Here is a 23,527-nt window from a genome sequence, read left to right as displayed (position 1 = left end):
AATCACCTGTGAATGATGATGAGTTATTAGCTTCTTTATTTCTGTCGGTGTTGAATATTTTCTTAATTCCATTGTTGAACCTACGGAGAAAGTAAGTCTTACGGTTTAAAACATCAATGCATACATGAGAAATAACAAAAATAGAGGAAATCCCAACTAAAGAGAACCTTGAAGAAGATGAAATTGATGAAACAATAACCAATCAAAAAGACTTCTGAGTTGAATGGAGAGTGAGAAGAGTTGATGAAGCCATAATTTAAGACTCACAAGTTTTTGATTCGAATTCATAGATTATTTGATGCTCGACAACTAAATCTGTTGAATCAAATTGATTCAAATCCCTAAATAACCACATCAAAACTAGGATGATTTAACTTTGTTTTTCCAGATCTAAAAGAGCAGATGAAAATTGAAATCAATGAAAGAAAAATAAACCTGACGAATCTTATCTGCAGGACGATTTTATTCTGTAGATGAATCTTCTATTGATCTTCTTTGGTTAATAATCGAATCAAATAATTCTTCTTCATCTTCCATATGATTTCTCTCTAACAAATTCAACTGATCTTCGTAACTGAGATTACAGAGGAATCGATGGAGAATATGAAAAACGGTGAAATAAAAACCTAAAAGTTCTTCATCGTAGTTGCAGTAGAGAATCTAAAAGGTAAAGATGAAACTGAATCTCAGAAAACCTTAGAATTTTTTTTTTTGTAACCGAGAGAGAGAAATATGAGAGAGAAAGAAGATGGAGAAATGAAAATATCTGCTGATATTTCCCTTCTTTAAATAGAAAAGGGTAGTTTTGTAAATATCAAATACATTATGTACCAGATCTGAAGAAAAATTGATTTTTTGGCCTAGCAATATCATTTTCTCAAAGTATGGAGTTGACAATGGATGATCCATTTAGTGGGGCTTCTATACGTTGAACCCATATAGTAAGGGGGTTCTAGTATTTTTCACTTCTGCAAAACCGACGTGAATCGGATCAATTGGTCCGCTCGATCGAAGAGTGGGAGTCTCTTCTATGGCCATTTTTTGGTAAAATAAAACCTCAGGCACGATTGAATTTGTTGAATTTTTTTTGGTGAAGCCTTTTCACATAATTTCTTATGTATTCTATTTTTTCAGGGGTATAATTGGAAAGAAAACTAAAATATAACATATCTAAAAATCTGTGACTTGGAATTTTATAATATTTATCCCGTTCAAAAAATGTTAAAGAGATATACAGAATAAATACAAACAACAATATCAAATTTAGAGTTTTTACGAAAAATTTGGAGGTGTTTATCCTTTTAGGAATAATTTTAGAAATTGAGTGTATAATCATTATGCAAACCACCACAAAGGATGTGTTAATGCAGCCATATTTTGGTTTATGCATCAACTAATTTTCTGTTGCAACTAATAAAACGATGTACTCCTTTCGTTTCAGGAAAAGTAATACTTCCACTTTTCAATTTGATTTATTTTTAGACAAAAATGAAACTACCAAACTATCTCTTTTCCTAAAATGGAGGTAGTATAACAGTTTATACAGTCTTATTTTCGTTCATACAAAACAGTTTATACAGATGGATTTTCGTTCATGCATCTACTAATTTGGTTATGCAACCATTAAAAAAATGTATATGCTTCAAAAATAACATTCCAACAAAAAGATTATATATAACGCGTTATGCAATCAACGACGCTTCTTTTTTCTTCGGTCGGCCGTCCCACTGTGGCAGCATTGTTCTAGCTTAGAATAATATACTAGTTAAAGTATTTTTGTTAGGACGACCGCGCGAAGCGAGGGAGGACTCTATATATGGTGATTGTGTCAATGTGAAGCGTGATTGTCTTTTTCCAATTTGACACAAAAAAAAAAACTGGATTTAGTGTCTTAAAAAAGATTCATATGTGTACTATTGTTCTCTAGCATGGAATCATTAGATTTCCTCATTCTTATCAGCCTTTAGATTTTAGAGAAGTGTTACAAAGAACATTCACAGGAACAAAAGAGTAAATGCACTTTTTATATACTCCCTCCATACCTGTTATATAGGCGGAATTTTCATCTTTCCCTGTACCACTATATAGGCGGAGTCCAATTTTCAAAACGATTTCTTACTTCTACTATCCCTATTTATTTGCTTGGGAATCATCACAATTGAGTGTATGTCCCTAATATTTGAAATATAATTAAGGGTAAAACAGGAAAAAACATAAAAATGTATAAAATCAAGAAATTTTCTTAATCTAAGAGATTTTGTGTATTTCTCCTATATATGTGGTACGGAGGGAGTATTTAAAAATGTCGTATCTTTCAAACTAGATGTCAGATTTTTGTAAATTTTTATATACTTGGAAAGCCTTTTAAATTATCTAAGCAATGAGCACAAACAATAATATCAATTTTTTTTTTTTTTTTTTTTTAATATTTCTCCAAATTTTGTATGTTTTCTCCTTAAAAGTTAGACATGTCTTAAAAATCTACAAAAAAAAATGATTAATTTTTAAGTATAAAAAACGACTAATTTTCAAATGAAAAGTACAATATATGGTGTAGAAACACCACCAAATTGTTTGCAAAGTTGAAAAATACCATAGCTAACGTGTCAGGAATAATGATATTTTCGCACCGTGTAAGGAAAAATAATATTTTGGCGTCTTGTAAGGAAAAATGATACTTTGGCTCTGTGTCATGAAAATGATATACTTTCGCGCCGTGCTATAAAAAATGATACTTTCACTCCTTGTCAGGAAATACTTTTCCGTCGTGTCTGTAAAATAATACTTTCACCTTATGTCAGGAAAAGTGATATTTTCACCCCATTTCAGAAAAAGTGATACTTTCACTCCGTGTCAGGAAAAATGATATTAATTTCCGCGCCGTGTTTTCTTGATACTTTCACGTCGTGTTAGGAAAACTGATACTTTCGCTCCGTGTCTGGAAAAATGATATACTTTCGCGTCGTATTAGGAAAAATGATACTTTCACTTGTTTCAAGAAAAATAATATTTTCACGCCGTGTCGGGTAAAATGATAATTTTGCTCTATGTTAGGTAAAATGATACTTTCACTATGTGTCAGGAACATCGATACTTTCACCCGTGTCAGGAAACGCGATATTTTCACCTTTTCAATTTTGCCTATTTTAGGTAAAAACAAAACTGTGAAATGGTCTCTTATTCTAAAACCAAATTTACATCTCTTTATTTTACAATTTCGCTTTAAAAATTTACAAGTCCGACTCCGTTCCATTAGGAAGTAACTAAATTGTGAGTACAAATTTTATTTTTGCGTCAATTTTTCCGATCAACCATCCCACCGTGATAGCGGTCGTCTAGTTGTATTTTCTTGTGATTCTCTATACATGCTGGAGTATGAATCAATGTAATGATGGTATGACATTTTAATTTGTAGATTTTGGACAAATTTAGAGTACACTAAACCAAAAACCAGGGCCGACCATGAGGGGAGATCAGCGAAGTTTGACTTCGGGGCAGCACAAGACTGGGGCAACAAAATTGGTTTTTTGTGTTAAAAGAAAAAACGAAGGTTTAAATCATGATTACAGAAAAAAAAAAAGTAACAAGGGCTTATTCCTAAGAGATTTAGGGGGATTTTGTAAATAAAAATTTATTTTAGTGGTTTAGTACTGAATATATAACAAGTCTCGTATATCTTTTGAGATTTTCATTGTTTTTAGTAAGGGAAAAATTACGTTCAATTCTAAGATTGATATCCCACTTCTTCTACAACGATATCATCACTCTGATCACGGTGCTTCTTATATTTGAATGACCATATGTGTACGCGCTTATTATCCACACTGACAATGCTCAAAAGCCTCCCAACAGCTCGAGCAGGCTTTCAAAAGTACAATGCTTGTTATTAGTTCGGAAATATCCGAGCGTTTCATCTATCAATGAAAAGAAATAATCTTCCGTTAGCACCGATCCGACCAATGAAGGGATCCATTCCAAAATATACTGTCGGAACGTAATATATCATAATCGGAGAATAATTGATAACTAATTTGTCCTACATTTTTTTTATCCACTGCTATCACCTCCTCCGTCAGTATATACTTGAACTGATCGTTTGTCTCTTGAACTACAGTAAATGAGCTCTTCAATTCTAATAACCTTGTAATTGTTATCAGAAAGATTAAAAAAATCCAATGACTATTTTAATTCCTTCTTGGTCTATTCTTGGAAGGTTAATGATTATAACCAAATCAAGCCCACTGCGAAGCTGTAATGCTGTATTCTTTTTTTTAGAGATGGGATGTTATATCTTTGTAAGTATTTTGTAAAAAACATTTTTCATCGTCTTGTTCACCCGGATCATACCATGTAAGTTTAAACTTCATCATAGTATCCAAAACAAAGATTTGAGTACCACGTAATTCAACAGAAAAACAGAAACCAATTACAATATTTCAATGAGAAAATAGAGGAAATATTTCACAAATTTTTTTATACAATTTTGCATCTTAAGACATACTCGATAAGAAGATGTGATAGGATATTTTATTGAATATCATTGATTGTACAAATCCAGAATTTTGATATGTTTGTGGGAGCATTTGGCAATTGAAAATAAATATGTATAGACTTATATATGTCAGGAAACGATGGTAACACAACTTATAGACTACCTTTATGCTCCTACTTACCCTTTTTTTTTAATGTAAAGGGGCATCATTTTTAGGTCTTTTTTGGGGCAGTAAAACGTCAGGTCGATCCTGCCAAAAAATTTAAGTCGGACCATAAGCATCTTTTGATGAACTATGATTCAATTCTACGGTGGGTCCATGACAATTTATAAACAAACAACACTTCACATAATAAATTACAGGTAGTCAAATATAAAGAGGTGAATGCTGGGGCACAAGGGCAGGGGGGTAACGAAGGTGTTGATGAGAAATGGCAAATTGTTAATAAAAATGTTAAAAGCTCTGCCAATATGAAGAGTCAGAATATGGCAGTTCAGGATGGTAAGGATATTAATTAGTCTAATCTGGCAAGGAATACCAAAGGTCGTGGTAAGGCTTAGTCTTATGGGTGGCCAATCTAGCAGCTAGATTGGCCATCCAGCTCACCCAGGCAAAGCTACTAAGTCTTATGACGCTGCTAGAACCGCAGCGGAACGCTGCTTGGTTCGGCGTCCAACGCCGAACCGTTCGGCGCTTGACTTGGTCAACCATATTGACCGTGCCGAACGGTTCGGCGTTGGGAATTCGAGAACTTGGTTTTAGTGGATCAACGGTTGGAAATGGAGCGCCGAACCATTCGGCGCTTTGTGTATCAGCCCTTGGATGCTGATGACCGTTGTCTTTTCTACGACTAAGATTACATATACGTTTAAAATCCTAACAGCTATTTTTTCAAGCTTCCCTATAAATAGAATACTAATTCACCTTCATCCCTCACACCAAAATCAATTGATTATCTTCTTCATTGATTTTCTTCCTCTACTTCACATACTTTTGATTTTCTTCCTCTACTTCATACCACAAAATGTCACACTTTAGTACAACTGAAGAAGAGGCACTAATTTATGGTTGGGTCATAGCAAGCAACGATCCAATTCATGGAAAAGATAAAAAGGGTGCAATATTTTGGAGTAAGATTATTGAGGAGTACAACAAAAGAAAGGGTCCTGATGGTAACGTAAGAGATAAAAAAGCATTGCAAACAAAGTGCAACACAATAAGAACCGATGTGAGGAAATATATTTCTTTTGTTAGGCCTTACTTCAGAAACAAACCTACGGGGATGACCGAGGCGGATTATGTAAGAATGATAATTTTTTTAATGTTTTCTTTCTTCCATTTTGTTCTCTTTCTTTCTTTCTCTAAGTTTTTCATTTTATTATTTTCCCAGTATCATCGTGGAAAGCAGAATTATGAAGCATCGACTGGAAAACTTTGGAAGTACGATTCGGTTTTCCAGATATTGAAGACTTATCAACCCGATTACAACCCGGCGGTGAATAATGATGATGGAGTCGGTACTTCCACGCAACCTAGTCAACAAACTCAAGCTACTGAAGAAAATGAAGATGATAATTTGGATCAAGATTTCCAAAATATGGTAAGGTTTGGTGGAAGTTCATCTAATTCTGAATCCTCTGATTTATCAAACAGAAGGCGCTTTTTTGAAGTAACTGATGATGTTAGAAGTGAAGGTAGAGATCAAGCAAAAAAAAGGGCTCGTGAGGCTAAAGCATCGCACAAATCAGATGAAAAAATGGATAAACTCATCGATCTTCTTGAAAACGCACAAGCACAAAGAGAGGCCAAATATGAAAGAGAGGAAGAGTATCTAAGGAAGAACTTGGAAAGCTCTACAATCTTGGCACAAACGCAGCAAAAAGATTCGGAAATGAAAATCCTACGACAACCCTTGGATGAATTACAAGAATGTGAGAGACCCATCTACAAAATATGGAAGAACGAGATTTTAGCCCGTTATGGTTTGGACCCTATCCCCTAAAGTAAAGTGATAATTTAAGTTATTTACTAGTAAGATTTCAATTTCAATGTATTTCTTAATGTTTCAAGTTTGTAGGATTTCTTTAAATGTAATTTTTTATGTTTTAAGTTAGTCGGATTTTAATGTCAAAAAAAAATTGTAACATTGTTTTGCAATGTAATGAAAGATTACAAATCCTCAAAAGACTATTTTTACTTTCATAAATTTCCTAATTTTGAAACAAAATACGATCGGAACATAACGTAAATAGAGTTCAGGAAGAGTTGGGGAAAAAAAAAGGTCAAGCGCTGGACGGTTCGGCGTTGGCTTCCCACGCCGTTCCATTCGGCGTTGGTGTCCAACGCCGAACCATCCAGCGTTAATTTTCAGAATTTTCCTTCAGCGCCGTTCCATTCGGCGTTTGGGGAACTTTTTGAGCGCCTAATGGTTCGGCGTTTCTATCTCGCAGCTACTTCACCTGCGAGCAATCGCTAGGAGAGAGAACTATCTATATTTTCCTTCAACACTTTCCCAACAGCTTTATCAGAATTTGCAACACTTTTCACCCAATCTCTCCATCCAATCTATCCCATAAAACTAAGCCTAAGGACAATTGTGATAATTCATAGCAGAATTAATTTTAAATATTATATTTATCAATTTAAATATCATGGCTAGATAAAGACCATTATAAATACTTTATTAATAAATAAGTTTATTAAAAAACTATATATACTGATCGGTGAAAAATTTGGTGCTGGCGAGTTTCGAACTCAGGCAACTGATATCATCACCCAATGAGTTTACCACTATACTACAGTGATCCCGGTTAAACATTATATTAATAATTTTAATGGTTGTAGTGAAAAAAGCAGTGGGTGGTAGAAACAGTGGCGGGTATTTTTGAGTGGTGGAGGTGGTAACATTACTGGTGGTGGAAAAAATAGTGGGCGTGGCTGGTTTTTACGTAAGTTGGTGGATGTTAGTGAATAATAGTGGACAATAATAATTTTGTGTCTTTACAAAGTGGGAAACATTTTATTGTGATAGATGTAGTTGGCTATTTTTAGAATAACTCGTAAGGACAAAACACAAATATTTTGAGTAGGATATTAAATCATATAAGACAATATGATCATGACCGCTGGATCACCCAAATGGGATCCCAGTAATTTATAGTATCCAATCGAATAAATCATGGTTTTTAGTATCAAAATAAAATTGATTACATTTCCAGAATACAAAACAAAGTTTGGACAAGTTAGGCTAGGTAAAGAAGGATCAAATTTATACTCGCAGAACATAAATCTACCGCTATAAATGATCACATTTAATTAAAATTTAATAATAAATATTCAATTGATATTTCATGATAAATGTTTCTTTAATTAATCAAATGAATATATTTTTGTTGATACATAATAAAGTTATTTGATATTAACCATATTAGTAAGCATTAATGATAGGCAGTGGTGGGGATAATGGTAGTGGGTTTGGTGAGACTAGTGGAGTGGTGACGATAATGTGGTGGTGGAAGAAGTAGTGGTAGTAGAGTGAGAAAATGGGTCCTAAGATAGGTAAATTAAGCACTAATGGTGGTTTTGATGGTGAGTGGTGGTGGTGGATCATCGGTGGGGATAATGATGGTGGGTATTGGTGAGACTGGTGGAATGGCGACGATAATGCACAAAGTGTCTCACCCCAATATTCATCAGGTCGGCCTACAACCGCTGCCTCAAGAATTGAAGGATGACTGAACAACACAGATTCAACTTCTATGCTACTTACATTCTCCCCACCTGAAATAATTATATCTTTCGACCGGTCCTTTAGCTCAATATAACCATCAGAGTGCTTCACACCGAGGTCACCGGTCCGAAACCATCCACCTTGAAAAGCTTCTTCAGTTGCTTTTAAATTTTTAAGGTACCCCGACATCACCGTGTTGCCTCTGAACATCACCTCGCCCATGGTTTTTGCATCTGCAGGTACACTCTTCATGGAAACTGGATCCTTTATATCGACATCCTCCATTGCAATATGTTGAACCCCTTGTCGGGACTTAAGCCTTGCTCGATCATGGGGTTGCATGGAATCCCATTCTGGTTTTGTGCAAATTGTCGCTGGACCATAGGTTTCTGTCAGACCGTATGAGTGGGTTATTCCAAAACCTAACTCCTCCATCTTGAACAAGACCTCGGGAGGAGGTGGGGCAGCACCTGACATTACCTCCACCTTCGAAGGAAGTGGCCTTTTGACGGTAGGTGGTGCATTCGCAATCATGTTCAAGACAGTTGGTGCACCTCCCATGTTTGTTACCCTATGCATAGAAATATTATCAAAAATGGTTTGAGCGGAGACGTTTCTAAGGCAAATATTGGTGCCACCTTGAGCTGCCACTCCCCAGACGAGGCACCAACCGTTACAATGAAACATCGGTACAGTCCATAGGTACACGGGATTTGGACCAATGCCGTTAAGAAGAATTGCTGCAAGAGAATTGAGATATGCACCTCGGTGATGGTAAACAACTCCTTTGGGACTTGATGTTGTTCCTGAAGTGTAATTTAATGATATGGGATCCCATTCATCATTTGGTTTTCTAATCTCAAAATCTTCTCTACCGGTACTTATAAGATTCTCATATTCCAAGTACTTTCCTGAATTGGTTTTGCTATTTTCTGGATATGGATTATCAAATTCAGGAATTAGGACTAGGAGAGGCATCTTGGTGTCTGTGCTCGACAGACACCAATCTATGATAATTCATGATAATAAGTATAGAGACAAGAAAATAAATTGATCAAGAATTAAATATTATTATAAATTTTAGAAAAATGAATAAACACAAATCTATGTAAATTTGGAACCCAAGAATTTATATCAAAGAGAAAAATTAAATTCTAATGCTAACAAATTTTGCAAGATTAATTTAATTGATTTTAAAGTAATTTTCAGGTGTTTTTAGTTTTGTTACAAGTTTGGTGAATGACCTTTGATGATATTTTTTGCAGTAGTGAACGAAGTAATGTTCTACTGCCCATAGGATTTGCTCTAACGATTAACTATGTTTGTCGCAAAGAGTCGTATGACTTACATACCCAATATTAAAAGATTCGAAGATAAGGACATGTTTATGTTCGATTCTTCTCAGACAATTACGACATGTATGAACCGATGGATACATTCAAACACATATCTTTGCTCGTGCCGTTACGGCACGGGTTGAGACCTAGTATATATATAAAGTAGACGAAAAAACAACAAAATTACAATAGGCTGGTGTGTGCTTTTACAATAAGTTGTAAATAATTTATGTATTTTCTCATTTTGAAAACAAAAAATTGATAGCTAATTTCTTGAAAATTAATTCTATATTCAGATATAAAAAAAATAAAATAATGTAATGTAATTGTTAGTTTCATTTATAAGGTGTGCCAGATACATAAATTAGGGAAGATGGAATTCGAGATTTCTAGGTAGTTGGCATTTCCTGGAATTCAAACTCCTCCCCTGTTATATATATTTTTTTGAAGCATGTAATTAAGAAAAGGAAATTTGTTTACAATTTTTCGTGGATATGTGGTATCCACGGAGTCAAGAAATAAAATTTGACTAATAAAAAATGGGATGGCCTGATCCCATATCTTGGTCGATATATTCCTGCTTGACTTTCATCTGACGCATGATTGGCTAACCCGTCTACTTGATTTTCTTCCCTATAATTATGCTGGATATATAACAACCTACAGGATTTATCGGAATGTAATTTTTATTTCTTCAATCATCTCTGATTTTTATTTCTTCAATCCTCTCCAGTTCTATGCAGCCTAACATACTATGTTTTGCACAAACAATCACCTTTATTTTAACTGTTTTAACTTTAACTTAATAATATGAAGTACAAATAAAAAAGTTATTTTGATGAAGTATATAAGTAAGAATGTTATTTTAATGAAGTACATATCATTTTATACTTGGTTGTGAGTAAATAAAATAGTTTTTAACTTCTAAAGAGCACCAAAACATCTGGCTTACTTAGGACCTGCTTGAGCATCATTATTGGAAAGAATCAGCCTTCCGAGCATCTATATGATGCATTATAATGGCGGACCACCGAGACTTTTGAAAGCTTCATAATGAGGTAAGACGCATGAACGCTACAAGTGGACCCAATGAACATGTAAATTTGGAGAACATCAAAACCAAATATGGACGATGGGCGTGATAAGATGAGCATGATCGAAACAAATTGACCTAATTGAATTGCCTCTTATGTTGTGAGTTACGAACATCAAATTTTTTCTTTTAAAATACGGGGTCATCTGGAATTTCAGAGATCTAACATGATCTAAATCAAACACACTTCAAATATGCATATATTTGCAACTGCTTCAAATTCGAGACACAACATGGTTTAAGACTCTGAGGAATATATATTTATTTGCATACAAGCAATTATTACAGGAATAACATAATATGTTACCTTTTAAAGTTATTTCACATCTGCCCTTAGAGCTTGCAGTATGTGCGTTCGTGGTCGCAAGTTCGAATTCTCCTGCAAACATAGTTTAGGTTCTTTTACCACTTCCTTTTTAAAAAAAAGCGAAAAAGCTAGGGTTTCACGTGGTTGGGCTCCGGTTTTCTCTCCCTCAAATTTTTCTTGGCGTTCACAAGTTTTCTCTTGATTTTGCGCTATAATGGCGCAAAATCAAAACAATAATCCACCAGTTTTTGTTAATAGTTATGATAATCAATCAACAAGGATAGGGAATCAATCAAAATCAAAAACTATCTATATCCCTAAGAATTCTGCTGCTAACCCTAATGCTTCCGTGTTTGGAAGGCAGCTCGAAGAAGATGGAGTTTCAAACCCTAACGCTGCAATTCCTGAAGCGTTTAGGAATCATGGTGCAAACCCTAACGCTGCTATTCCTACAGCGTTTAGGAAGGTGATGGGGACGGAGATTCATGGCGCATCTAGGAAGGAAGATGGAAATCATAACTCGTTTAGGAAACCGGGTGATGATGGTGTTATGGAAGGATCTTATGCATCTATATTAAAGCGAAGAACCCATGTTTTATCAAAGATTGATGCCGAGACTCTTTCTCACCCCCCAATTTTCTCTTCAACCAATAATGATGTTTTGATCAAGATCCCACGAGACACTCATACACGGATTAAGGCTGTGTGGAGATTCAGCTTGGTTGGTCGGTTGGTTTTTTTCAAAACCCTAAAATTTGATGATGTTAAAAGAGAATTATTAAGTCAATGGAAGCTATCTGGTTCGGTTCAATTTATTCCATGGAAGAAGGGATATTTTGTTATTAAGCTAGACAATGAAGATGATCGTAAAGGTGTAAGCTATGATGGTCCATGGAAGATTCACTCTCCAAACGGAATTCAGCAGCTTAAAATTCATCCATGGACACCTATGTTTGATCCTGGGAAAGATAAGATTACTAGAGCTGCAGTTTGGGTTCGTTTCACAGCTTTGCCAATGGAGTTTTGGGATGAAGAGACGATTTTTAGGCTGGCAAGAGGGCTTGGTAGGCCGGTTTCTGTTGATCCGCGTACTTTACGCCATGAATATGGTTACTTTGCTGCAGCCCTGGTTGATATAGATTTCTCTCAACCTTTGAGACGAATTTTGATTGATGGTGAAGAGAATGATGAAATTTTTGTTCAGGAATATGAAATTTTAAACAGGCCTAGCTTTTGCGATTATTGTAAATCTATTGGCCATAAAAAAACTGATTGTAGAACAAAAAAGTTTGAGGATTTGAAGGATAGGGCTGAAGTTGAGACTGATCCTGAGATTAAAAAAGCAATTGAGGCGGATATGGATGATCTTAAGAATTTTTGGCAAAAGGAACGAATTCCTAAAGGTAAGAAGCATATACCATCGGATGTTCCAATAGAAGCCGAACAATCTAAACATGGTGAGGAGGCCATAACGTTGAAGAAGAAGAAATCTATCCTTGAGATGGCAGCTGGAACACGTACTATCTTTTCTGAGCACAGTGAGAGTGCTGGTGCTACATTAGAAGATGATGATTCTATATCGGATCACACAGAAGGTGATGCCTTGTCCGTGCCGCATATTGCTGCAACTACTGAAGCTTGTAGTGATATCCAGTCCGTGCAGCTAATGGAGGATGGTGGCTTATCTAAGCACCGAGGAGATGTTGCTAATGCTGGTGAAGAAGCTTTACCTGGTTTGCGTACAGAAGATGCGGAGTATGTCCGCAATGAGGATGCGGAGTTGGTTTTGCGAAGTGTTGGTGCAGCACTTGAGGAGCTGGTGCATGATAATTTATCTAAGGAAGATGATGTTGATTTGGAGATACAAGAGATGGAAGCTTATAGAAATTATGAGGCCATGAAGGAGGCAACTAGGCAACGGGAGGCTGATGCTGAAGCTGCCAAAATTCAACAAGATATTGCTAGAGCTAAGCTAGAGAACTTGAGGAAGCAGGTTTTGGACTTGCATCAATCTCCGGCTAAATTTCCAATTGTGACTGTTACCGAGGAAGCTAGTTTTAGTGAGGCCACTAGGACTTCAAGAAGATCTTCACCAGCTAGGTCTTTAGAAAACTTAACACTTTCTAATAGATTTGAAACTGGGACCGAGGAGATTGATAAGGTGATTGTTGAAGATGATGATGTGATTGAAGATGTAGTTGCAACTAACACTTCAAGCATAGCTGAGGAGGATGCAAGAACTTTGGAGATTCTTGCTAATAAAGAGCTAGCTGATCATGAGAAGAAGGAGTTGGGGGAAAAGAAGAAAAAATCTAAAGCTCCTAAGAAGAAGACAGCTGCTGCTGTGGCTACGGTGAGTCAAGTTCAAACTCGAAGTGGAAAATCTTCTAGACAGGGTTCGGCAAGCCCTTCAAAGAATAGAGTTAATTAATGCGTGTCTTCTATTGGAATGCTCAAGGCTTGGCCAAGGATGGTGCAAGGGCCAAGTTGAATGAGCTTTACTACTTGCACAAACCTGACGTTATTTGTATTGCGGAGCCTCAGGTTCGTTGCACTACACGTTTTGTTAGGAAGCTTAATTTGCTTGATTTTTGTGAAGATGTTATTACTAATGAAGTGCATGGTCAGAAAGGTAATATTTGGGTCTTTTGGAGGAATACTCTTGCAAGGCCGAATGTCTTATCTTCGTCTAAGCAGGCTATCACTTTGGATTTTTCTGGGAGTCTTGTCACGGATGTGCATGCTTCTTTTGATGCGGTTGAAAGGAGATCTCTTTGGTGTCAATTGGGTCTGGGATATATTTCCGTTCCATGGTTGGTGTTGGGGGATTTCAATTGTGTTCTGCGTCTTGATGAGAAGAAGGGTGGTAGGCCGATCAAAGAAATTTATATAAATGAGTTTCGAAGTTGGATATCTGACAATGGTTTGGTTGAGGCCGATGCTATTGGGAAGAAGTATACTTGGTCCAATTGTCGGAGTGGTATGCATAGAATTGTATCTAAACACGATAGGGCCGTGATTAATGGTGCGTGGCTTGATAAGTTTGCTAATTGGAGGTGCAAAGCTTTGCCGAGAATCTGCTCGGACCATTCTCCTCTTTTTGGTTTTGCTTTTGACAGTCCTAGGCCGAGGAGGGCTCCTTTTAGAATTCAGAAGATGTGGCTTTCTCATCCATCATTTTTGGACTTCGTCAAAGACAATTGGAGTGTTAGGCTGGATGGTGCTCCTCCTTTTGTTTTTACTTCAAAGTTGAAGCGGTTGAGGGAGGCTTTGAAGATTTGGAATAGATTGGTGTTTGGAGATGTTCACTTTCGTTTAAAGCAAACGGAATTGAATCTTGATAAGGAGAATGATATTTTGGACCATAATGTTAGTTGTGAAGTCCAATTTTTGAGGGTTGCTGATGCTAAGAAGGCTGCTGATGATGTGCGGTATGAATTGGCCACTATGCTTAAGCAAAAATCGAGAACTAGCTGGTTGGAGGATGGTGATCAGAACACTCGTTTTTTTCACAATTCAATAAGAATGAGGAGGAGCCAAAACACAATTTCAGAGCTGAAGATTTCTACTAACTCTATTTTGTTTTTGCAGGATGAAATAAAAGATTACATTGTTGATCATTATCGTGCAAAGTTCACCGGTGGAGCTGTCCATATTGATCCGAGACTATTTGATTATGAGCATGAAAGCATTTCATCTGCTGAGAGTGCTTGTATGGATGCTATTCCTACCTTGGATGAAGTTAAGGAGGCTGTTTTTGATCTTGGAGCGGATTCTGCTCCTGGCCCTGATGGATTTACAGGTTCTTTCTTTCGAGTCTGTTGGAACATTATTTCTAGAGATCTTTTTAATGCTATTGCAAACTGTTGGGCGATGAGGAAGATTCCTAATGGCATTAACTCTAGTTTTATTGTGCTCATTCCAAAAGCTAATAAGTCTGATGCTATTAAAGACTATAGACCAATTGGTTTAAGCAACTTCTTCTTCAAAATCATTACCAAAATTATGGCGACCAGACTTGGCACGGTGTTGAACAAATTGATTTCTGAAGAGCAAGTGGCGTTTATGAAAGGAAGAAACATTCATGAGAATATAGCCTTGGCCTCGGAACTGATCAATGAGATTAGCGTTGAACGGAAGCATGGTAACGTTGGCCTTAAATTGGATATAGCCCAGGCTTTTGACACGGTGAGTTGGGAGTTTGTGGTTGAAGTTTTTCGTCAATATGGCTTTTCTGATGCATGGTGTTCGTGGTTGCTGAGTATTCTTAACTCTGCCCGTATATCTATTATGATTAATGGTAGCCCTGAAGGTTTTTTCAGTATCACAAGAGGCCTTCGTCAAGGTGATCCTCTTTCACCTTTGATTTTTGTTCTTATTGAAGATGTTTTGAGCCGCAATCTCTCTAAGTTGTTTGCTGCTAGAAGTATGCATCACATGGTGAGTAAGAAAGGTGTGGCTCCAACCCATTTACTCTTTGCGGATGATATTCTTATTTTCTGTAAGGGTAATATTCATAGCTTGCGGAACTTGAAGGAGATGCTTGGCATGTATCAACGTGCTTCCGGTCAGTATGTTAGTTACGCCAAAAGCAAATTTTGCCTATCTTTATGATGTTTTATGCCTTTCTAGACGTGAAGGTGGGCTTGGCCTCAAGAAGTTAAATGATGTTAATAGGGCCATGCTTATGAAGTTGTGGATTTCGATTCGAGACTCTGATAAGACTTGGGCTAGATTTTTGAAGGCAAAATATTTCAAGGTCAATGGCAACTTGATTGATTATAAATTGGGTTCCTCGGTTTTCCCTGGCATTAGATTGGTGCATAACTTTGTTCAAAATCACACGCGCTCAATTATAGGTAACGGTGCTAATACTTCCTTATTTTTTGATAATTGGTGTGCTGATTTTTCAATTGCTCAACGTCTTGGCATCACAACAAGAGGCCCTAATGATTTTAAGGCCAAGGTGAGTGATATTATTGTTGATGGCTCTTGGGCTATTCCTCCAAAGACTAAAGAATTGATGTTACGATGCAATATTGATGTTGATAATTTGCCTCTTATTGGTGGTGGAGATGATTATAAAATTTGGGACTTGGACAGTAAAGGTGTTTTCACTGTCAAGTCAGCCAAGGCTGCTATTCGTGGGCCAACTGAAATTTTGCCAGCTGCGGCACTCTTTTCTAGAAGTGTTATACATCCTACTTTGGGTGTGCAGTATTGGAAGCTATTTTATAAACAGTGTTGTGCCTCTGATGATAATGTTATGAAGAAGACTGGTAGGGAGATGCCTTCTATGTGTCGTTTATGTAGAGAAGCCTGTGAGGATGTTAGCCATATTACTTGGCATTGCAAAATTGCCAAAAGAATCTGGAAGTGGGCAGCTGAAATTTTCGTTTTGACGCCGAATGAAGACCTGGTGGTCTCCTACAAGGCTGCAAAGGGCCGGAGTCGAATGATTAAAGATCTATGGCTGGTTGCAAATCTTGCAATAGTCACGGAGCTGTGGAAGATGCGTAACAAAGCTTATTTTGAGAACAAGCAAATTCGTTGGCTGGAGTTTAAAGGTAGAGTTCATCAGGTAATTCGTGATAACTCTATTAGATTGAAGGGCCATATGCATAATACTTTGGATGATTTGCGTATTGTTAATTTCTTTAGAGTGACGCATAGATCTTGCGATCACTCTAACCCAGTTGAAGTTACTTGGAGCCCACCAAACCCTGGTGAGATTATGATCTGTTGTGATGGTGCATCTCTTGGTAATCCGGGGCAAGCTGGTTCTGGTGTTGTCTTCCGTGATTCTAGCTCGGTAGTCTTGGGAGTTCTGTGCGTTGGCCTGGGCTGGCAGACTAACTTCTATGCTGAAGTTTGTGCGGTGATCTATGGTGCTTTCGTTGCTCAAAGATGGAATGTGAAGAACCTATGTGTCAGATCTGATTCGATGAGTTGTTTATATGCTCTTCAAAAAGGCGATTTGCCATGGCAGCTTATACCGAGGTGGAGACTAGCGAAGAGTTTTTATAACAATATTAGCTATATTCATAGCTACAGAGAGGCTAATTTTTCAGCGGATGTCTCGGCCAAACAAGCATGTTTGTTGGCTGAGGATCATTATGAGTTTTACGAGGGTAGGCCAGGTTTTATTCATTCTGTTGAATGGCCTGGAGAGGTTTACTATCGTTTTTAGGCTTTTTAGTGTGCGGCCTTCTTGGCTTAGCACTAAATTAGCCTGATCCTTGTACATTTTCTCTTTTTTTATTCTATTTTATTGACCGAGTAAAAAAAGCAATATTGAACCGAACAAATCTTTACACTGCAAGTGGTGGACTTGGTATTAAGAAGATCAAGTTGGTGAATAAATCTTTACACTGCAAGTGAATCTGGAGATATGGTAAAGAGAAAGATGCTTTGTGGAGACAAATCATTCATGAGAAGTTTAGAGGTAACCCAAATTCTTTTTTCCCTAATTCTTATTCTAAGTCTGCTGGTCATAGTTTGTGGGCCGGAATCCTTAAGTCCAAGAACTATGTTGTGGATAATACTACACTCACTATAAGCAATGGTGCTAGTATTTTATTCTGGTCTGACATCTGGGTAGGCGAGAATACTCTCAAGGACAGATTTCCAACTATATTCAAGCTCTCTAGAACAAAAAGTGCCACTGTTAGGGATATGATCTCTGATCAAGGGGCTTGGAATTTTGATTTTATAAGAAACCTAAGAGATCATGAATTGGGTGAAGTAGCTATGATGCTTCATGTTCTGGAAAATTTTACAACAACTTTACACAATAGTGTAGAAGATGACGCTAGAAAGTGGAATTTTGATGCTGATTTTTCTGTGGCCAATTGTTATGCTTCGCTGGATGTCGATGGGTTTCTGGCTTTTCCTTATAGACAGGTCTGGAATCCCAAGATTTCATTGAAGGTTTCGTTTCTGGTGTGGTGTCTTTGCTACCAAGGAGCACCAACTCTGGATTACTTACTGAGAGCGGGTAAGGTAAATTCTAGTATTTGCTTATTGTGTAGTGTTGAACAGGAAACTCATAATCATCTTTTCCTACATTGTCCGGAGACTAGGAAAGTTTGGCAGTATTTCTTGGAAAGTTTTGGAGTAAATTGGGTGTTTTCAGAAAGTATCAAGACCAACATTTGGGAGTGGTCAAATAAGAAGAGTAGCAGAATGGTAAAAAAGATTTGGGGAATTCTTTCTTTTGCAACTTGGTGGAATATTTGGATGGAGCGGAACGGTAGGCTGTATAATAACAAGAAAAGGAGTTTCAACCAGCTAATAGTTTCGATTAAATGTACTATTTTCAACTGGTCTTTGAATACTAAGCTTTTTGAATGTTTTTCTTTAATTACTCTTGTATGTAATTGGGAAGCTGTTACTAGTAACAGCTAACTTCTATTTTGTTTTTGTCTAATGCTCATTGCTTTGATGAACATTAGCTTTTAATATATTGCCCTTTTTCCGTCAAAAAACAAAAAAATATTGAACCGAACAATCAACTATTAAACAAGAATGCTTCTCTACTAGTTTGCCCATTTATTAGATTTCTATGTTGGTTCCTCTTTGTTACTACAAGTACTGAAGTAGATTTTAGAGCATGACAAAATACTCTCATTAGAGGAATTAGAATTTTTCTAGATTTATACTATACGAATTACACTTTTGCATCATGCTTTTCAAGCTGCTGAAAGATTAACAAAATATAAGAAATATGTGAGGGAGGGAGGTATATTTAGGGTTATTCTGCACGGGTGACACTGTCAAAAAAATCCAGAACCTCATGCCTTGGGTGGTCACAGTGCAAGTTGTTAACTCTAGCCATATGGAAATTGTTTTTCGCGGATTTCCGGTCAAAATTTATGGCACTCTATGACAGTACCACCTTCCAACAATGTAATTTCCACAATGGATGATCCAAAAGAACTGGTTTATAGGAAACGCCTCTATAAGTCAGATTAAATTAACCAAACAAGTCAGATTGAATTAGGATTTCACACGACTCTCAAACTGTGCAACAAACAAACTTTTCATCGCTGAATATAAGAAAGACTGTTTATATTCTGCAAAACTGGGAGGGTGTAATGCATATGTAAACTGCTTGTAAGACTTTCATGTCTGCCGTGATTTGGCTTTTTCTTTCATACAACCTTTTCATTTTCGAAAAAAAATAAATATAAGAAAGACTTCAAAAGAATGAATAAAAGAAAATGTTTAACTTTGTTTTACATCATCAAATTGTTCATAAGATTGAATAATAATTACACGTAGAAAAAAAGAATACAAACAGTAAAGTCTCCTAAGCTTTCCGGTGAGTCCTACTTGTTTCGTCTTTAAGTTCTTCAGCCGCTTTGACCATTCTGACATACACTTGTGATGCATTAAGATTAGTTTCTTCCGTAATATTCAACAAGAATATTAGTAGGGCTGTCTAGTTCTAACGGATCAATACCCCCTAACCCAAACACACGTGCATTCAGTAAACTTAATAAGTCTTCTTCATCAAATTCAGGAGCGTTCTCTGGTTCTGACGGATCAGTACCTTCTAATATACCCCCTAACCCGGACACACGTGCAACCTGGCGATGGGTACTGCTTGTTTCGTCTTTAAGTTCTTCAGCTTCATGCGATAATCTCTTACGTTTAAGATTTGGTTGTCTCTCCTGGCGCACATCGTGTCTACAAAGGGGACAATTTGGTTTCCGCTTTGACCATTCCGATATACACTTATGATTGAAAGTATGCCAACACGTCAAAACTTTTGTATTTTTATCACCAACATTGATATCTAAAAGAACTATATTTTTCATATGACGTTCAATGTCTTGACGTTCTGAAAGCTTTTTATCATTAATAGCGCGTACTGCTTCAAACGGATCAACACCTTGTAACAGGTCAAAACCATCTAGCTCAACCAGCTCATCTAAATGATCACTTAAGACATCTAATAAACCGTCCATTCAGTAATCTCTTTGTTTTTCTTAATTGTGGTGACTGGTCAGCAGCAGAAGAAGAATAAGGTTGTAAAAAGTATACACGGTGATTCTCTTATAAAGCAATGAACTATAGAGAGGAGGTTTAATAATTAATACAGTACTATTTATAGGAAATAGCTAGTTACCACTTACAACTAGGAAAACCGCTAATACCGACCGACTGCACTGCATGCAAATTTTTTGTTTCCCGTTGGTACCACCTACCTCAACTAGACGGTGCCCAACTATTTTGCCAACTTGAAACAAGAAAAAAGGAACTACCAGGTTCGATTCTGGTGCTGTCTGATAAAGAAAAAGAAAAAAAGGTTGTTGGCTGCCCCTATCAGAGAACAGTCTGCCCTAATAGTAGAAACTTCCAACAGAACTTCACCTGCAGAATTTCTAGTAAAAAAAGACCCAGCTTTTGCCAAATTGACAATCGAAAAAATGATGCCTAATCTTATTGTTTCAGGAAAATTGCCATAAAAAACACAATTTTAATCTTATTGTTTCACTGAAAGTCATGCAGAATTGAAAACAGGGTTAATAACATGAAACAAGCACCGTAAAGAAGACGTATGGTTTCAAAGCCATTATGACAGAAACTACAGCCAAGAGAGGTGCAACTGCCTTTCCTGTAAGAAAGTTCATTCAGGTTAAATCTCTTATGACAAAGTATGCAAAGATAAATTTTAATTTTATTGAGGGCATTTAAGATTCCGCAAAATCCTCCAGTCAGCTTTAACTGCTGGGCAATCCGTCTTAGCAGCAAGGAGGTAAGCGTAAGCTTTATTGGCAGTCACCTTACCATCCTTGCCACAGGTCCAAATCCTGGTATCTGCATAAGAGTCAGCTGCACTAGGAGTAGAACGAAAATGTTTGATAACAAGATCAGATAAAAATCTATCCAGACTCCAAACTCTAATTTCAATATCGATAACATCCACTTATCATTCAAAAAATCAATCCGACTACCATCACCTAAGCTCCACCTAAAACTCTCCTTAACAGAATCCTTTACTTTGACAATTCTCTTCCCATTAGCAATCTATTACTCTACTGCAAATCTCTAATGCCAAGACCACCATTAGTGACAGGACTACAAATATCAAAGCTTCTACTGAGATTATCAGAAGGTAAAAGCGTAAATTTAGCAGAGCTAATAACCTGACCAGTCCACCTACTGAACTTATCAAGGATGGCCCCAAAAGATTACAAGCATTCTTCTTCAGCGAATGAGCCAAAACTTATGTCCGAAGCCACAAAAGAAAAAGAAAAATCAAACGTGCAGCTGCACCATGCACAATTGTCGTAAAATTAAAATGCTGGAAATTATCAATGTGTTTTACCTATTTATACAAATAGTGAACGCGTCATTTGTCTTTAACTAGAATGCACAATCTGAACCCACTCTACAAAATTTCATTTCGCAGCCAAAAAGAAAACACTACGAAGCCACTCTACAAAATGTCATTTCTCACTAGTAAAACGGTAACAGAATACCAAAAGAACAGTTTTTTCAATACCAAAAAATCAACGTAATTATGCAAATTTGTAGAATACCATTTGTTAGCTCTGAATTATTCTTCAACTTCCATTAGATATTCTTCTTCAACCTCCAACAGATTTCTTGGACACCAAACAGATTATACAAAATGGTAAAATACCACTTGTTTCTTCAATTCTTCAGTTCTGAGTTGTTTTTCAAACTCCAAGAGAAGTTGTAAGAGGACGGTACTTTTCTTTGTCAATTTCCTTTCAAATTCTTGTAGATCTGCACCTTGTAACTCCATTGGAAACCCACGAACATCCTCCATTTTTTGGCAAGTCATGTTCACCAATCTCTTCCAGAAATCTAAAAGCTCCGTAATAACTAAAAAGTATTCTAATTCTATTCCTAACCGCGTGCACTATGGTGCAACGGTGAGATTTTTTTACCGTATAATTTTTGTGCGTGAAAATATGCTTTTGCAAGAGTCGGAGTTTTAGTTTCCGTCAGACAAATTGTTCCTGGTCCATTTTCATGTTTAAATCAGTTTTTAGTAAAGTAGAGATAAAACGGGCTACTGAGTTTTGGTCAATTTTTAATCAGATAAAATTTGGTTTTCGGCCTGATATAACCAAGCATCGTAACGATGGTTTTATTTCACCTTTGGCTAATTCACATTTAATGTTTTTGGTTAGCTTAGGCTAACCATAATACTTGCTCTTTAATAATTTCATGTTTTTGAAGATTAAGATTTGCTTTATTAAAATTATGGGTCAGTGGAATCTCTCCATCATCGAGAGTTTGCTTCATTTTAATGTTAGAGATCACATTCTGGATATTTTTGTTTCTCTCGCAAACAAGATATGCTTATTGAAATAAATATGCTTCAGGAAAGGCAAAGCCACAGTTAAATAGTGTCCTCAACAATTTATGTGACAAAAAATTTGGGCATTGTCCACTTCAGTCTTAGTGAAAAAGTTTGTGGATTCTTCCATCTTTACTTCATTTGGCTTTTAACTTTTAAGTCAAAAAAGAAATATGCAAGAGAAAATGTTTCTGCTTGAGGACTGAGTGTTTCCGATAGGTGCTCTATGTATCATATCCATCTCGAGACAGTTGGCCATCTTTCTCAACAGTGTAGTTTCACTAATGATATTTGGCTGTGGATTTGTCAGATATGGGACCAAACCTCTCATATACAGCCAGTGAACATGTAAAGGGTTGTGAAGAAACTTAGTATGCACATTTGGATTGCCTTCAACTTTGTATTGTTCTGCTTATTGTCAAGGGTAATTGGTATGCTAACAAAACTGTGGTCTTTCAAGGCAGAGTTTTTAATGCCTCGGAAGTTATAAATCTAGCTCCCTACAAGGACAAGGATTTTTGATGCCTCGGAAGTTATAAGTCTTAGTGAAAAAGGTTGTGGATTTCCATTATCCAGCCAATATAAAACTCTTGGTGCCGGAAAAGTGGAAAAAAAAACTCTCCATGCTGGAAAAGTAATATGTTTGGGAGGAGTATTGGTGTGACACTGCCGTCGTTTTGTAATTCTATTCCTAACCGCGAGCACTATGGTGCGATAGTTTGACCAGATAGTTTTTGCATGCGGAAATATGCTTTTGCAAGAGTCGTAATTTTAGTTGTCGGCAGATAAATTGTTCCTGGTCCATTTTTTTAAATCAGTTTCTAATAAAATAAAAATAAAATAAGCTACTGAGTTTTAATCAATTTTTAATCAGATGGAAATTCCGTTTTCGGCCTAATATAACCAAGCACCGTAACTGTGGCTAAGTCACATTTAATGTTTCTGGCTTAGTTTAGGCTAACCATAATGCTTGCTTTCTAATAAGGGAATTTTGATAAAGTGACCTAGTTTTGAATCAGGGTAAAAAAAGTGCCTCCGTTTTTTTGCACTTTTCTAAACTGCCCCGTTTTTTTCAAATAACGCTTTTCATCTCGTTAAATGCAAGGTGGCAGTTATCTCACCTGTTAAAAAGTCATATTTACCCCTGAACAATGTCGTGAACTATGAATCCTAACCATGAACCATGAACCCTAAACCCCTAACCTTGAACTATATCGTGAACCATG

The 23,527-nt window shown here is 36.6% G+C and overlaps 2 protein-coding genes across 2 annotated transcripts; both read right to left on the bottom strand.

The window, feature by feature from the left end:
* Positions 1 to 7,036: 7,036 nt before the first annotated feature.
* On the bottom strand, positions 7,037 to 10,534 carry LOC113359198 (probable acyl-activating enzyme 1, peroxisomal). Its single transcript, XM_026602871.1, has 3 exons — positions 10,513 to 10,534; positions 8,163 to 9,230; positions 7,037 to 7,077 (listed from the first exon to the last, which is right to left on the bottom strand). The coding sequence occupies exons 1-3, from the start codon at positions 10,532 to 10,534 to the stop codon at positions 7,037 to 7,039; spliced, it is 1,131 nt and encodes a 376-aa protein (XP_026458656.1).
* Positions 10,535 to 19,359: 8,825 nt separating this feature from the next.
* LOC113359197 (E3 ubiquitin-protein ligase RNF8-like) lies at positions 19,360 to 19,932 on the bottom strand. The gene has a single exon (XM_026602870.1). The coding sequence runs from the start codon at positions 19,930 to 19,932 to the stop codon at positions 19,360 to 19,362; it is 573 nt and encodes a 190-aa protein (XP_026458655.1).
* Between the last annotated feature and the right edge of the window lie 3,595 nt (positions 19,933 to 23,527).

This window comes from Papaver somniferum, chromosome 3, assembly GCF_003573695.1.
Source record: "Papaver somniferum cultivar HN1 chromosome 3, ASM357369v1, whole genome shotgun sequence".
Taxonomy (NCBI): Eukaryota; Viridiplantae; Streptophyta; class Magnoliopsida; order Ranunculales; family Papaveraceae; genus Papaver; species Papaver somniferum.
The sequence above is the reverse complement of the archived record's forward strand: the minus strand, read 5'-3'. Positions and strand labels throughout refer to the sequence as shown.

Bases quoted from the DNA above. Each gene is read 5' to 3' on its own strand.
- LOC113359198 (XM_026602871.1), bottom strand. From the start codon at position 10,534: ATGATGCTCAAGCAGGTCCTAA. The intron at 9,231-10,512 runs GTAAGCCAGATG...GAATTATCATAG, and splicing joins GATGCTCAAGCAGGTCCTAA to ATTGGTGTCTGTCGAGCACA. The intron at 7,078-8,162 runs GTGCATTATCGT...AATTGTCCTTAG, and splicing joins ATATTGGGGTGAGACACTTT to GCTTAGTTTTATGGGATAGA.
- LOC113359197 (XM_026602870.1), bottom strand. From the start codon at position 19,932: ATGGACGGTTTATTAGATGTCTTAAGTGATCATTTAGATGAGCTGGTT.